This window comes from Tamandua tetradactyla, chromosome 4, assembly GCF_023851605.1.
Source record: "Tamandua tetradactyla isolate mTamTet1 chromosome 4, mTamTet1.pri, whole genome shotgun sequence".
In the NCBI taxonomy this organism is placed as follows: domain Eukaryota; kingdom Metazoa; phylum Chordata; class Mammalia; order Pilosa; family Myrmecophagidae; genus Tamandua; species Tamandua tetradactyla.
Window position 1 is genome coordinate 195717940 of NC_135330.1, and position 16971 is coordinate 195734910.

General features: G+C 42.8%; 1 protein-coding gene and 1 non-coding gene across 5 annotated transcripts in view; one reads left to right on the forward strand and one right to left on the reverse strand.

Annotated features, from left to right (window-relative positions):
* Positions 1–4355, forward strand: part of USPL1 (ubiquitin specific peptidase like 1) — a 48361-nt gene extending 44006 nt beyond the window's left edge. For all 4 annotated transcript variants that reach the window (XM_077158961.1, XM_077158964.1, XM_077158963.1 and 1 more), the window contains 2 exons: positions 197–354; positions 2292–4355. In XM_077158961.1, coding sequence (XP_077015076.1) covers positions 197–354; positions 2292–4159 — 2026 coding nt within the window. In that variant the 3' untranslated portion in view covers positions 4160–4355. The remainder of the gene's footprint in view (positions 1–196; positions 355–2291) is intronic.
* Positions 4356–16148: 11793 nt separating this feature from the next.
* On the reverse strand, positions 16149–16222 carry TRNAN-GUU (transfer RNA asparagine (anticodon GUU)). Its single transcript has one exon. It is a non-coding gene; the product is annotated as a tRNA-Asn (tRNA).
* Positions 16223–16971: the final 749 nt, after the last annotated feature.

The following is a 16971-nucleotide window of genomic DNA, read 5'->3' on the forward strand; positions in this document are numbered from 1 at the left end:
GAAGGGTTTAGTGTTACCGGCTTCTTAGAGAGAGTTCTCATTTCTAATTAAGACACACATCTGGGTGTTCTCAAGAAAAATTAGTGCAGTTAACCTTGAGAGGGATTTTTGGGACTTGTTAGCTTCAGACCCCTTTGGTATAAGCAGATACATGGCATTAAAGTTGTTTGCCTTCTCTTTCCTTTTTCCCCCACAGAGTAGGTTCTGTACTCATGCTGCACTTTGTAGAAGGCTTACCACACAGTGACATAGAGCGGTATTCGTTTCATTTCGAAGGCTCTCCTTATCATATAACATCCGTAATTCAGTACCAAGCAAATAATCATTTCATCACATGGAGTTTAGGCAATGATGGTAAGTGTTTAAACGTATTTATTTTATGAGAATAGGCATAGAAACTACATTCTAATGAAAAAAAAAAGAAACAGACTTGCCAGAATCTTTTTCTCTCTCTCCTTGCCTTTGCCTTTAATTTCTCTCCCCCTCCCCCATGCCCAGCCACCATGGAGGTTGGGTGATTTGAGTATCCTTGCTAATTTTTTCCCTGTGACATCAGCCTATCTATGAGTGTACACATGTGCATGTGTATGATTCTTTTCTGGACAAAGAATGCAAAGTATATATTACTGTTGACTTGCAGTTTACTCTTTTCAACTTATTATTTTTGCTTCTATTACATGAGTAAATATAATCATTATCGAAAATGAATGGTAGGTGGTTTAATTTTTATATATCTAACCTTGTATTTTTTAAAAGAAAGTGCCTCATACTGAGATTTTTAATTAAGAAAAAACAGCATAAATAAAAAGTTTTGTTTAGCTTGCAGTTGTTAGTCCTGTGTCTGCTTACTAACATCCATCTTAAGACCTATCCCTACTTCAAAGCTAGCTAGCAAAAAAAAAAGTAAACATCTATTTCTAAGACTATTACACATTAGAGGCAATATAACCCTTCTGTCACTGTGAAGTAGAAATCTGTAGTTTGCCAACAGTTATATTTAAATGTGAAGCCATTATTTAAGTAATTAAACTTCTCAGTAGAAGGCTTAGTACAATTTGTGAATTTTACTCATTTTTTCCCCTTTCATTTGTCTAATTGTGGTTTAATATTGAGTTTGTTTGACTCTCAGTGTTCAGGCAGATGGTAAGGTGTTACTTTGATATAGCCATTTTCTATTGTTCGGATACTTAACCGTATTTGAAAAACTCCTGCATATTCCTCCTGGGGGTGTTTTGGTTGGATTATATAACATGTTATAAAAGAACTTTTCAAACTGAAACTCACCCTCTATATGCAATTATTACTTTAAAGTTTTACCTTGTTCAGAGTTTGAATGGTATTATTAAATGTTGATATTGTTTATATCAATAACATAAGCAAAAACTAAAAAGAAAAAAACTAATTTTAATTTCCCATTGCATTCCATGGAAATGTGGATTGTTTAGAAAAGTCAGTAATAAAAGCACAGATAATTGTTGATTATTGAAAGGCTGTTCCCCATCCAGGAGATGTGGTTAGCTTTTCCTATATTACCACATGGGAGTAAGTAAAATATAAATAAATATAGCTTCCCGTAACCCCTCATCACCTACCAGTAGCTAGCCACCTTCCTTTCCTCCTCAGCTGTGTTTGATTGTTACTTTTTACCTATCGTTCACACTTTAGTTCACTATGTCATGACCTACCTGCCTACCTCACTCTGGAAATTATGTGGCAACAGTAACTACCAAGCTGCTATGTATAAGGGACTCTTCACAGTTCTTGTCTTAATACTTTAGTTTTTAACACTGTAATCTACTCCTATTCCATAAAGACTTCCCGTGTCATCCATCGTATCATTCCCGCTTTAGAAATGAGAAAATATATGCTCAGAGATAAAATAAGAATCAAAGCAAATATTGGTACATGAGCTGGCCAGCTTTATTTATTTTGAATATTCTCATATATGAAAGCACTTACTTTATTTTCTGACATTGTTGGATAAATTTAAGCTCCCAAAGGTTAAAGTTATATTTTGTCTTAATTTTTATGGGTATTTTAGGAGAGAGTGTAAACTATCCAGAACTAGCTCAGTTTTTCACATTTCTGGATATGAAAGTACATAACTTCTGTTATCCAAATAAAAACTTTTAACATCTGGCAGAGAAAAATGGTGATATACGGACAAGGCCAAGTTTTAGAGGGCTGTCTGTTGGTCTGTTCAACGGCATAACTAAAAAGGCCAGAGGTTTAACTTGGTTGATGGTTTCTGAACATCTAACCTCTTTTCCTTTCTCCCTCCCTCCCCCAAGGAAGTTGGCTGGAATGCGATGACTTGAAAGGACCGTGTTCTGAGAGGCATGAGAAATTTGAAGTTCCTTCTTCGGAGATTCATATTGTTATTTGGGAAAGAAAAACATCCCAAATAACAGATAAATCAGCTGCCTGCTTTCCACTTAAAAAGACACCAGCACCTCCAGCATCGTGTTCTGTGGGTGACCCTGCCTCTGCTGGAGCCTCCTCAGTCACTCAGCCCCCACTTATGTCAGTTGCCTCAAATATTCTTCCGCAAAATGAAGCTGTGGCTAATGGAGATCATTTACTTTCAGGTCCAGAAGATTTGGCTGACAATAATTTTATAACATTGACACTTGAAGAAATACAGGTTAACTCTGAAGGTTTCCTAATAGAAGATAAACCTATGGGAGAAAATGCAGGAGTTGCCAAAACAAATACTTCGCAATCACAGGAATTACTAATGGCTTCTATGGTGCCTGCTCCATGTAAGGAAAAGCTTATCCAAGACCAAATTGCAGATTTCAGCTTTCCATCTCAAGTTGTAAGTACAAACATGCAGTCAGTACAGATGAATGCAGAAGGTGCTGCAGTGGCCACGCCTGCAAACAGTATTCATACTACTGAACTTATACAAGGGACAACGTCAGTAGCAATGGAAGGTGCACTTGCCCCAGAGAAGGACACTAGGTTAAGACAGTTCCTTTCACCCAGAACTGAGACATTAACCCAGGAACAACATGTTACTTCTCAGGTATCTACTTTGAAGAGAGAAACTGCAGCAGACTCACAAGTCATAACAGCTAAACCGTTACAGAGTAGGTCTCTGAAAGAAAATCAGAAGAAACCATTTGTGGGAAGTTGGGTTAAAGGCTTATTAAGCAAAGGTGCTTCTTTTATGCCACCTTGTGTCTCAGCTCAGAAGAGAAGCACTATAACTGATTTGCAGTCTTCAGTTAAAGGGGCAAGTAATTTTGGTGGCTTTAAAACTAAAGGTGTAAACCCAAAAGCTAACCGGGTATCAAGGAAGTCGCATAGATGTACAAGTAAGCCTCCCCCAGTTAGTAATCCTCCACCAAGTAATCCATCATCAGACAGCACAGTGTCTCGTGTGTGTGCCACTGTGAGTGCTGAATCGGAAGTTTTGAAGAAGTGTGAAAGCGCCTCATACAGAGCTCACCTCAGTCACAGTTCTTGCGGAAATGACAATGGTATTTCTTCAGCAAACCATGGAGACTCAGTTGATGGCCAGATTCATAAACTTCGTCTAAAACTTCTTAAAAAACTTAAGGCAAAGAAGAAGAAACTAGCTGCTCTTATGTCTTCCCCCCAGAATGGAACACTTCCAAGTGAAAATTTAGAGGATGTGTCCCATTGTGGTTCTCCAAATGATTGTGAGTCAATAGAAGACTTGTTAAATGAACTACAGTATCAGATTGATATTGCAGACAATAAATCTGGAAGCACCACAATTTCTGGTGTTGCCTCATACAGTAATCAGACTCATGAAGAAATTTTAGCAGAATTATTATCTCCTACTACTCCCATTTCAACAGAGCACCCAGAAAATGGAGACGCTGACTTTAGGTACTTGGAAATGGGAGATAACCCTGTCCCAGCAGCAGAACACAGTGGACCAAACAGTGGTCTCCAAAACACACTTCTGAGACAGGACCATAATTACTGCAGCCCCACCAAAACAAATCAGTCTGACGTTCAAGCAGGCTCACTGTCTAATAATTCCTGCATTAGAGCATTGAACTTGGAAAGTTCCATGAAGGCTGATATTTTTGATGAGTTTTTTTCCACCTCAGCATTAAATTCTTTAGCAAGTGACACATTAGACTTACCTCATTTTGATGAATATTTGTTTGAGACTTGTTGAATGCGTGTTAATTCCTTTTAGTTTAATATTTATTATTGCTCTTGAAAAAAATAAGTTATGTTTTTAGATAATATTTATACACTGGCGTTGTCTGAATAATTATGAACAAAATATAAGCTACTGAAGGGTTTTTTGCCTTTGGTTTCACCCATTATGTTTGTAATCAGTTTTACAGATTAAAGTTATCAGAAATTTGTCTTCCTTTTTTGCTTCATTTTGTACTTGTAGAATAATAAGGATTTGAAACATAAAAAATGAAAAGTAGTACCTAGTTCCTGGAAATTTGTACAGCTGGATGTATTAAATTTTTAGATCTTTAATTTTCATTACATTGATTTAGGAAAAGCACCCCTACAGATTTAAGTAATGCTTTGCACACTGTGTGTGAGTGTGTAATTGTTTTGTTCATCATTCTCTGGCCTTAGATAAACTTCTATAGACAAGTATAGTGCTGTGGAGTATAGACTTCTCCCATACAACTTGTCTCCTTTTTCTCTCACAAAGGAGGGCAGGAAACCTTATTATGAAAACTTTGAATGATGTTAAATGATTGTTCAATAAATAATCCGTAACTGGAAAAATGTAATCTATTTTTGTGTTATGTGCAAGAAATTTACATATTGTCACATATGTCAGCTTTCTCTCTAAGACATTTATTTCTTTAGCTATAATGGACAACATTCAGCAGTTCTGTTTTGGGAGAGAATAATAACCAAGGCTTATAAAGTTTGCTGTATGTTGGGTCCTGTTATCTAGAAACATTAATAAATCAATTAAACCTGCCCATTTCCTTTGAGGGGCATACTGTTACCCTATTTCGCAGAGAAGGAAACAGACGAGTCCAGAGCTAATGATTGGTAGAGGTGGGATTGAGTTGAGTGATTGCCACAGCGGTTAGATGTGCTGAGATCATCATCATATGGGTTCCACCCGAACTTCATTTAAAGTTTGGGCATCCAGATTCCAGATAGCACCACTTCTGGAGTGACTAGTAACAGTAGTTACTGAGAAAGTTTAAGGGTGGCAGCTAATGGTCTTGGGGTAAAATATTTTGCAGGTACCCAGTATTTAATAATTGGCCAAATTTACTCCCAAGCCTGCCCCTCTCTTTTTTCTGATTAGAAAATAATGCACATTTATTGTAAAGATAAAGCCAGTAAGAATTTGGATCCTTCATCTTAAACAGTGATAACTGCTGTAGGCATTTGAACATTTTTATGTATATAAACTTTTTTTAATGTTTTTTAATTGTGAAATACAAAGAAAAAGCAGTAATTTTCAAAGTATACTTCACCAAGAAGTTACAGAACGGATTTCAGAGTTCGTTATGGGTTACCATTCCACTATTTCAGATTTTTCCTTCCAGCTGCTCCAAAACACTGGAAGCTAGAAGAAATATCAGTATAGTAATTCAGCAATCATATTTGTTGGTTAAATCCTATTTTCTCTGTTACAACTCCTCCTCTGAGCCTTCTCCCAATCTATAAGGCTCTTGAGGCAATGCCCATTCTGACATTTTCATGTAGAGAAGGGTATGGACGCTAAAGGATAAGAGGATGAGATTAGTTGATAAGATCTTAGGCTGGTTCTTCTGGGTTTCAAAATTTATCTGGCCTAGGAACCTTCTGGAAATTAGGGGTTCCAGGAAAGCGAACTTAATGTACAAAACTTTTTTATAGAGTCTCAGTTCAAGCCCTAGGTAGTAAGAGTTAACAGGAGTGATGTTGGCTGGGGTTTAGCAAAACCATGGCGATTAGCACTATGTAACGGAAGCTTGCAAAAGAGAACCTCCAGAATAGCCTCTTCACTCTGCTTGATCTCTCTTGGCCATTGATGCCTTATTTTATTACACTTCTTTTCCCCCTTTTAGTCAGGAAGGCATTGTCAATCCCATGGTGCCAGGCCAGACTCATCCCCAGGAGTCACACCTCACATTGTCAGGGAGACTTTCACCCCTGAATGATCGTGTTCGGTATAGGGGGGATGGTAATGATTTTCCTTATAGAGTTGGTCTTAAAGAGGCCCCACCTGAGCAATAAAAGAGGTTTCCTCGAAGCAACTCTTAGTCCTCATTATAAGTAGTCTTAGTTTGTCCATTACACAAATAAGTTTTAAGAGCAAGCCTCAAAAGCAAGGGCTTGGCTTATTTGGAGTCCCCAGTGGCTGAGAGGGTACCTAGGGTTTCCCAGATGGGAAAGTTTTATAGTTCAGTTTTTTCCCCCCTTTGGCCTCTTGAGGGACTGTACCCGTGATTTTTAACTATCAGCCCACCATATCCTGAGATACATCCAGGTATTACATTTCAGCTATACAGAGCTGCAAGGCCTTGTTCCTGTTCTGGACTCCAGGAGTTTGAGTTGTTCAAATGAGCTATCCAGACAGGTAGATTTAGATTGTGTGTTACAGAAAATTTAGCTGTTAGACGTAACTTCTCTGCCTTTAGTCTCCCACGGTAGGTGAAGGTCTAAACACATATATTACCATATTTTACTCTGTATTCTGATTTACCTTAGTCTCAGCCAGAGTTCTTTGTTTTTATCTCTAACGGAGGCCTGATCTGTTTTTCAGTTACTTTAACTATTGTATATAGCTATGCTAACTTTCAGGTCTGCAGCACTCCATTTCTGTGTCTTAGGTGTCATGGAGTTACTATTATGTGCTAATATTCATAATAGCTCAATGTCTCAGAATCTAGAACTACACTTACAACTTCAGAGTAAGGGTGGCTGCTATAAGGGCTTACAATCTAGGCTCCAATTTTTCTGTATTTTCTGAAAGAGATCTTAGCATATTTGTTCTTTTGTTTCTGGCTTATTTTGTACAACATGTTGTCGCCAAGGTTTATTCAGTTCATTGTGTGCCTCTCGAGGTCCTTCCTTTTTATTACCGCACCATATTCCATTCCATCATACAATTATATCACAGTTCACCATTCTGCTTCTCGGTCACTGTACCCATTAGCTCCCTCCATCTATTGGGCATCGTGGATAATATTAAAAGTAAACTATGTCTTATAATATCCTCACTTGATTGTACAATCACCAGCACTCTCAATTTTAGACTATTTTCATTGTCCCATAGAGACAACCAACAAGCACAGCTTCACCCAATATCAAATCAAATCTACCCCTTACACTTACTTGTCCACTCCCCATTCGCCCACCCTCCCGTCACCACCCCCACCATTACCAACGATTAGTTGCCCCTGGTCGTGCTGTGGTACTGTTCATGTCTTCCTGCTAACTGTGTGCCATAGCATGCATTTTTAGTTTTCCCATGCATATAGACTTTTAAGAAATAAAAGTAAGGTCTCTATTTGTATGATGTATTTTTGCTTAATATGTAACGATTTAAAATCATTTTTCCAAAGAACAGTTTTGGGCAACTTTTTGAATACATAATATATTACATTGTATGAATGTACCATTTTGTTTTAAAAGGGAATTTATTAAAATGGCAAGTTTACACTTATAAGGCTGTGAAAATGTCCAAAATAAGGCAACCCTTTGAAAGTGTTCAATCTAAGGCATCCAGGAAAAGATACCTTTGTTCAAGAAGGTAATTGATGTTCAGGGTTTCTCTTTCAGCTGGAAAGGCACATGGCAATGCCTGCTAGCTTTCTCTCCAGGCTTCTTCAACAGCTTCCCCGGAGCTCTGTCCATTCTGTTGGCTCTCTCGATTCTGGTGGCTCTGAAGCTTTTTCCAAAATGGTTCCTTCTTTTTTAAACATTTTTTATTGTTAAATATAACATACATACAAAGAAAAGAAAAAAAAGCAATGACTTTAAAAGTACACTTCAACAGGTAGATATGGAACAGATTTCAGAGTTTGTTATGGGTTACCATTCCATTATTTCAGATTTTTCCTTCTAACTGCTCCAAAACATTGCAGGCTAGAAGAATTATTTTTTTCTTTCTTGTGAAAAATAGTATATACAAAAAAGCAATAAATTTCAAAGCACATAACAACAATTAGATGTGGAACAGATTTCATAGTTTACTATACGTTACATTTCTACCATTTTAGGTTTTTACTTCTAGCTGCTCTAAGATACTGGAGACTAAAGGAAATATCAAATTAATGATTCGGCAATCACAATCGTCTGTTAAACCCTACCTTCTCTGTGTGACTCCACCATCACTTTTGACCTTTCTCCCACTCTTCAAGGGCTGAATGTACCATTGTTTATCAAATCTATTTTGTTTCTGAGATGATTTGTAATGTTTTGCTGATGTTAATTGCTCCGCAGCAATTGACCTTGTTGATAAATTGTTGCACAGATCCAGATTTTATTTCCTGAGAGTGGAATTGCTGGGTCTTCACATATGCACATTTAATGTCTTTTAATGATTGCATGATTGATTGTTTTCCCTGAACCCTCACCATCACTAAGTACTAGCATTCAAAGAAAAAAGAGCAGCCATGGCTATTTTTTTTCTCACATTTCCATGATTACTAATGAGGATGAACATTTTCTATAACTTTAGTGGCCAGCTGAATTTCTTGCTTGTCCATCCTTTGCTTGTTACTTATTCATACAAGTTCTACATGTTCATTCAACAAATATTTCTAGATTTCTTTTATGTTCCAAGCACTTTTCTAAGCTCCAGAAATACAGCAGTAAAGTAAAAGGTAACTCTTGTCTTTTAAGAGTTTCCCTTTAAATAGGGAGAGAAATAAATATCAATATGTACATATCTATGTAGACGAGTACATAGAATGTTCAATGGTAAACCTGTGAAGAAAAAAGTGGAGACAGAGTGATTGGGGTAACAATTTTAGACTGGGTGGACTGGGAAGTTCTCTCAGACGTGGGTGACATTTAAGCAGAGACTTCAGTGCCTTCCGGGGCCTGGTCGTGTGGCCGGAGGAAGAGCAGAAGTGCTGAGGAGCAAGTTTGCTTGGCAAGACTGAGAACAAGGGAAAGGCCAATGTAGTTTAGCAGAGTGAGCAAGGGAAGAGAGTGGAACATGCCATCAAAGAGGTTGGCAGAAGCCAAATCTTACAGGGCTTTGTGGGTCATGGTAAGGGTTCTATCTGGCCTGAGATTAACGGGAAGCCACTGGCAGGGCTCAGGCAAGAGAGTACCATGATCTAATCTAGGGCTTAAAAGAATCCCTAAGGTGTGGAGAATGACTACAGATGGCCAAGAGTAGAAGCAGAGAATCAACAGACTTCTTAGTGGTAGTTGAGAATACGGTGGTAGCTGTGGAAATAGGTGGTAAGTAGTTGAATCCCTGTTGCACTTCAAAGAGCCAACAGAATGTGTTGATGGGTTGAAAGTGGGATGAGAAAGGAGTCAGATGACTCCCAGGCTTTTGTTGCCTGAGCAGATAGATTGTGCTATTCACGGAGATGGAACAGATTTAGGAAGGAAAGAATTCAAAGGGAGTAAATCAAGAATTCAATTTTGGGTATAAGTGTGAGAGTTCTATTAAGCTCCCAAGTGGAGATCATTTAATAGAAAGATGCATGTGTAAGGCTGGAGCTCAGGAGAAAGACGGAGACTTGAAGATGCTCATTTGGTAATTATGAATGCCAGGCTCATTCTTAATCCATGGTACAGGATGGGGTCATCTAGGGAGGTAGATCAGCTGTGGGCAATGACAGGGCCACAGGAGGGAGACCAGGAGAGGGTGGTGTCCTGGAAAACAAAGTTTCTTCTTTTTTAAAGAAAGTGATTATCTGTCAGATGCTGCTGAGAAGTAGAGTGATAAGAGGACTGAGAATTGACCATTGGCTTTGACACTAGGAAGTCCTCGAAAGCCAGGACAGATCACTGGAGCTGTAAGAACAAGCGTGAGTAGGTTCAAGAGAAAAAGGACGCCGAGGAGGTGGAGTGTGCACACCCACTCTTTTGAAACATTTCGTGGGGGCCTTGTAGGGGAATGTGAGGACAAAGCTTTTGCTGTTCATGTCTTTAAGATGACAGATGTCATAGGTTTATGTGTGAGCTGAATGTTCTGTGCAGAGAGACAAAGGGATGTTGTACAGGAGAGAAGGAGTGAAGGAGAGAAGCAGGGACACACTTCTCCAGGGATGGGATCCATTGTATAAGGAGGAAGGTTTGACCTGGGGAGCAAGATGAATGTATTCTTTTTAATACGAAGGAAGAAAAGGATATGATTACTGACATTGGGAGATTTGGCAACCAGAGAAAAAGTTTCTTTGGATTTGTAAGATCATTAGCTGAGGGTGTGAGAGGACAGTAGGTTGTGGGTTGAGAAAGAGAGGCTTGGATGCAGTCTGGAGAGGGGCGTGCCTACTGAATAGGCCCCTGCTGTAGGCTGCTAGGCAGTGCTTGGGCTCACTGCAGACCTTTGGGCATAAATTTAACTGTGACCAGCTAAGATGTTGTTTATTTTTCTCCATATTAACTGCCCAGGTGTAGGATAAAGACAGCTGTGAAGTTGGTTTCAACCACAGAGGAGGTGGTGTCAGGCCAAGTGAGACAGAGAAAGGAGAAAAGGAATTAAGGTTTTATGCAAGGAAAATGAGAGAGTGATGGATAAGAAGGGAAGAAAGGACTAGAAAGAGATCTCAGTAGATTGGAGGGGGCTTCAGAGAATCCCAAAGTGGGAGGAAGTAAGCTGCTCAGAAAGTGGGGTGCTTGAAATTGAGCCTTTGGATGTAGTGCTGTTCTTGGTGACAAAAGCTCTGTGGTATGAAATAGAAAATGGATGGCTATAAGAAATTAGGAGATACAGGAACTAAGAGGCTGGCAAGGTGTTTGGACAGTCTTTGTGGAATTCCAAGTCATCTAAATGGCAGCAGGAACCCTGATGGCAAGAAAAGTACAGTAAGCCAGGAGCTAAAACCCTCAAGGAAAGGCAGCATGCCATGAAAATGATAGGCAGCAAAAGGAGTGGTGGTGGGCGATTTGTTCAATGGCTGTGCTTCAAAGGTGCTAGAGGGTTGTAAGGAAGGTGGGGGAACACTGGTTGAAATAGCAGGAAAAAGCAGGGAAGAACCATCCCATTCCCAGGCCCAAGAGTATATGGAATGGGGAGATAAAAAAAAAAGCCACCACGTGAAAGGGCTGTAGGAGAAGCTGTCTCTTCAGGGGATATTTAGAGCTAAAAGTGGAGGGAATGTTTACAGGAAATGTCTAGGACTGGGGAGGTCCTGCTAGTGAGAGACCATGCATTCCAGAGGGCACTGTGGGTGGGTTAGGGGGTTGGAGAGGGATGGGAGACTGGCCGAGATTAATCTGGAGTTCAATGTCCCTGGAGGCTTAGAGTTCTTAGGGTGTCTGAGACCAACACGGATGCTGGGTACAATGGCAGTTCTAGGAGGTGGGGATAGGTAATGATTCTATTTCTAGCACTCCTCTTGCTATTGACCTCTTGAGCAGTTTGAGGTGGTAAGGCAAGGTCTGTGGGGGAGGCTGGGAGTGGGGTGTCTGACCAAGGAGTGAGAAGACTGCGGGGCCTACCTTCAGTCCTGGGGTGGCTGTGTAAAGACAAGCTCTTCTCTGTCAGGTGGCAAGTTAGGCTTCCAGTTGACCATTCTTTTGCTGTTTGGACATGCAGAAGTGTCAACCACGGTTCCGCCACCCTTTTGGAATGTATTTTGATGTGTAGCATTGAGGTTTCTAATGTTTTCAACTTTTTCCGAAATAGTGAGCTTCTGCTTGAATACTATTTCTTAAATAAGCCTCACTATTCTTTAGCCATTTAGAACACACAATTTTCATATGCTTCATGTCAAATTTATTAACAGTGTCCATCAATGTTCCCCTAGTATGTCAAGGTTATAGGGGAAATTTGTTAACATTATAGAATGTTAATTTAAGAATGCAAATATAATGATTCAATACCAATATTCCAGAAGAAAGAATGGCTAGGAGAAAAGTCTATTACGTTTTAGCCAATTTTTCTTCCAATTAACACTATCACAATAATGCACTCTGCAAGTCAGAAAGAGTATGAAAAGTGAAAGATACAATGTATTTACTGAGAGAGTTATGCTGGCAGAGTCCAACACAACACAACACAGCACATCACAACACAACACAAACATGGAGTGGCCTCTCCAAGCTTAGATCTGGTGCCCGGGAGACTGAGGCATGAGTTGAAGCAGGGGAGAGCAGGTGGCCTTGGCAGTCCATGGCGGAACCAATCTGGTGGGTTAGGGGAAGCGTCTCAGAGACGTGACATTGAGCCAATGACTTCATCTGAGCTGTTTCCAGAGGCCACTTCTCCTGTGGGTGCCCCTGCCACAGGTGAAGAGCTGCCCTAAGAGTGGGGGCTCAGAAACAGGTGTGCTCTGCACACCCACCTGTGCCTGCCCTTCTGGCCATCTCTGCTTTTCGCCACCTTGAGGTCCGCAGCTCCCCCACCCCCACCCCCACCCCGCGAGTTTCCGCCCAGGGAGCCCCGAGAGGGAGGGGTTGCAAGGCACACGAAAGGGCTGCTCAGCAAAGTGCATGCAGAAATGCTTATTAACTTGTGCAAGCTAGCAAAAATGCTATGTGACAATAAATCTGGTGCTGGAGAGGTTTAAAACAATCACATTAGACCTAACCACAGAAGCAAGAGGTCACAAGGGGAAAAGGTGAAATACCAAAAATCTCAAAATCCAAATGCATTTTCTGTTTGGTTATCACAGGTGCTTACTTTGCTTGGGAAAGCCCCCTTCCTGCCAGCTTTCTCTTTCTTAAAGCCTTCCCAGTGTGCCTGGAGCAGAGGTCATCTCCACCGGCTGAGGGCGTCAAGGTCTCTTGATTCATCTGGATCTCCTTGGCCCCAAGGCTAAGTAAGTCAAGCCTTTCCAGCAGGGCAGCAAAACGTTTGCAGTTGCATGTGGTGTTCATTGGCCAAGGAATTTGTGGTTACTGTGAAGAAGCCATGTGCTCGGTCATTGATGATGAAATTCTATGCTTAAAGCTTATCAGTTCTGTATCAGGTCTTACCCATTGCAGATTTTCACCTATGTAGTACTTATTATAAAGAATTCCTTTTATCAGGCTAGATGACACTCATGTGTAAGTGACTACAGTTAAATATAATGAAACCATCATTAAGCCAACACACAAATGAAAGTCTACTTCGTTTATTACTGAGATTGTGAAGGATTTCCTTATTCTGAAGTGTCTATTTGATTTACTTGTTTGTGAATTACTTTGAGTCATCCTTGACAAATTTTGTTTTGTTTCTACTGAAAAAAAAAGAAATGAAAACTGACTCAGTCCCTATGAAGGAATAACTATAAAATATGTCAACTTGCTGGATATCATTGGGGTTATTCACAAGTAAAAGACTATAAATTGGTAGCTGCTGTGGGGTAACTCCCTGTGGAAAGGATTCTGAAAGAATCAATATATGAAAGCCCCAGACATCCAGCCATTCCAGATTATAACCATAAAATATTAAGTATTAAAATGTCAAGGCTGCCTTCTTGTTCTGAAGTCCTTTATTGCTATTTTTATATATCTACTTAATTGCTTCAACATAAAAAATATCAAACCAATTTCTCTTTTTGTGACTTATCAGTAGTATCAGATTAATCTGATTCTTTGTGTTACCTTAAAGCCTTCAATTTAGTAATGTTTCTTATATACTTTGCACCTGACATGCTTTGTGTTCTTTGTCAGTAATTAAAATACAAATCCAGTAAATAAAATGTGAAGATAAGTCTTCAAAATCTGGGGGCCAAGAACTCTGCTCCAGAGGGTCTATGCCTCCCCGGGGTCTGTTAAAGAAATTTTTATCTGTGAATATGTACGTTTCGGGGAGAGGGCATCCAGCTTCCCGTTCAGATGTTCCCAGGGCTGTCTGGACCCCTAAGGTAGTCTGTTGGGAAGTTTAACTTAAATGAAGCTTAATGTAAACAAGCTGAACTTGAACTTTCCGAAGTGAAGATTTATTTAGTTATTGTGGCAGGCACGGAGAATTGAACCCCGGTCCCTGGCAATCAAAGTGCAGATTATTTCTGGGACTAGGCTGTATGTTCAAGATGAACCCCATAGTACAGAATCAGTCTACAAGTAAGGGTAAATTAGCTAAGAGTACAATTTATAATTTTTGTTTTTTCTAGATTTTTTCAAGTCCCCTCCCAAATCTCCAATATCTCGTCATCATCCCACCATTTTCTGGTTCACTCTGGTAGAATGAATCATGCACCCAGACAAAAGATATGTTCTCAGTCTTAATCTGCATTCCTGTGCATCTGAGCCCATGTGTGAATAAGACTCTCTGAAGAGGTGTTATCATTTAAGGCGTGCACTCATTTGTGAACAGGATCCCCTAAGATCCTATTAAAGTGTGGTCAAAATGAATCAAGGTAAGCCTTAATCTGCTTTACTGGAGGCCTTATAAAGAGAAGCCGGCAGTCAGTAGAAACCAGAAGCCAGAAGATGTAGAAGCCACAGGTTAAAGAAAGCCACAGAGGGGATCAAGGCCATGGCCATGTGGCAGAGTTCCTACAGGCTTCAGGGAGAAAGCGTGGCCTATGGAGACCTTGATACTGGACTTGCAGCCTTCAAAACCATGAGACAATAAATGCTTGTTGTCCAAGCCTACCCACTGTGTGGTATTTGTCATAGCATCTCTAGCAAACTAGGCCTGCCTCCAAGCTGGAAACACAAGCGTCACCCTGCACATTTCAGTCACTAAGCCTTGTCAGGTCTCCCCTTCAATGGCATCTCTGCCCATCCTAGCCCAGACCCTCATGGCCTCTCTTCTCTGGAACATAATTGCCCCTTAATAGTTTTCTGATGTCTTCATTTCTTTCCCCTAAGGCTGCTTTCTGGCCTGTCTAGACTTTTCAGGGGTGTTTCAGATCCTCTGTGAAGACACAAGTCCATGCTACGTTCACTTCCTTGCCCACTGCCTGGGAACACTTTTCTGCCGCCCTCAGAGTCACCCTTCACCACAGGCATTCTCACCTTGCCGTCCACCTGTTGAACACCCCCTGATAGATAGGGCAGGTAAGCCTCCTGCCCTTAGCACGTGCTCGTGGTGGGCAGGAGCTGGCTAGGCAGATGGCAGATGAAGGCGTGGGTGCTCCCATAGGGTGAGGAGGAACCCTGGTTTCCCAGGAGGACGGACTGAGGCGCACCCGGGAGGGCTTCCTGAGAGGGCAACTCCTCAGCAGCTGTTTCCCAGGCAAGCGGGGTGGAGGTCGAGACCGCACGTCAGGGTTAAGAGGGAAGGACCTGGTGGCAAAAGACTGCTTGGCCATTCCAGGAGTCCCTGGAAATGCCGTTTGAAACCATGTGTTGGTTTTGCGTGGGAACATGGTAGGAAACAAGGGCCTTGGGTGTCAGGCTTAAGAATTTGAACTTTATTCGGGAGGAAATTCTTTGGAGCCTAAAGTTATCATTAATAAGGGAAATGCCTCTGCCCTCAAGGAGCTTATAACCTAGTGAAAATATATTCAGCTTCAAAGTAGAAAGGTCTGTCTTCCAAGCCCAAACGACTCGGCGACAAGCAAATATCGCACTTTCTTTACCTTGGACATGCTAGACTAGATATGAATAGCGCATAAATTATCTCATGACCTAACCCGCCCCAGCCCCACTTACTTGTTTCCCATGAAAATCAGCCTAAAGCGTAGATGGAAAGTTTGGAATTTAAATGGGCATCGGAAGTTTCCTTTTTGGAAGGAGATAAGGCAATGTTGAATAACGACATCAGCGACGGGGGTTGGTAGAGCTCTCTGAGAGAAATCAACAGGATTTCTGTGCTCAGTCATTCACCTGCCAGCGGAACTGGCTTGCTTTCTGCCAGCCTAATGCTTGCGGGGAGAGCGCTGCGGCAGACGCCCTGCGCGCCCGTGCAGGTTCCGCTCAGACACGCACTAGCATGAGGATCAAGTCGCAGGCCCATGGCCGTACCAAGCACCCCCACGGGCCCTGCCGTGCACCAAGCATCACGCGGATAGTGTACGTCCTCCTGTAGGAACACGTCGCGTCGCACTCCTGCGTGGCACCGGCTCGCGGGTACAGCTTTGAAACGGAGCTTACTTCGGAAAAAGAAACACTACCGTCCCTGGGTGGGCTCGAACCACCAACCTTTCGGTTAACAGCCGAACGCGCTAACCGATTGCGCCACAGAGACTCAGCTGCAAAAGTCCTCGCCGCGCTGTGTGCAGATTGTCCTGGCCGCGACAGGCTCGCCGGGTCCCGGAGGCGGAGGGCGGAGCCCAGGCGGCGGCGCGGGATGCGGGGCGGGAGTGGCGCGCGGGATGAGCTGATGGGCAGGGCGGGGTGGGGCGGGGCGGGGCAGGGAGAGCGCGAGGTGGGCGGGGCGGGGCGGGAGGGGCACGCGGATGGGCGGGGGTAGGGCGGGGCAGCCCGGTGGGGCGCGCGGGGAGCGCGTGGGGGACGGGTGGGGGCGGGGGCAGGAGCGGGGCAGGCGGGCGCGGGTTGCGCGTTGGGGACAGGGGGGCGTGCGCTGGGCGGGGGCCGCGCGGACCGGGGGCGGGGCGCGCGGGGCCTGCCGCGAGGAGGCTGTGGGGGCCGACGGGGCAGGTGAGCCTCGCGCCGAGTGGGGAGACGCGCGGGGCGCAGCGCTGAGGGTGGGGGTTCGCGCCGTGCGCCCCTGAACTTAGGACCGCGTCTCCCCGCCCCTTCTTCCTCGGGTCCTGCCCGCCGCCCGCCACGGACAGTTGCCCTCGTCGCCCTCCGCCCGCCCACTGACGGGTGTCCGATTTTTCTTGAGAAGCCGTTTCCGGCCCCCCTGGGGAGCCGGGGCCTGGTCTGGGGAGGGCGGGAGGGTTTGTGCGCGGGGAGGGTGGAGTTGAACGCGGAGTGGCCTCCACCCTGCCGGACTTCTCAGTGTAACCCGCCGAAACCCAGGGGCCGCAC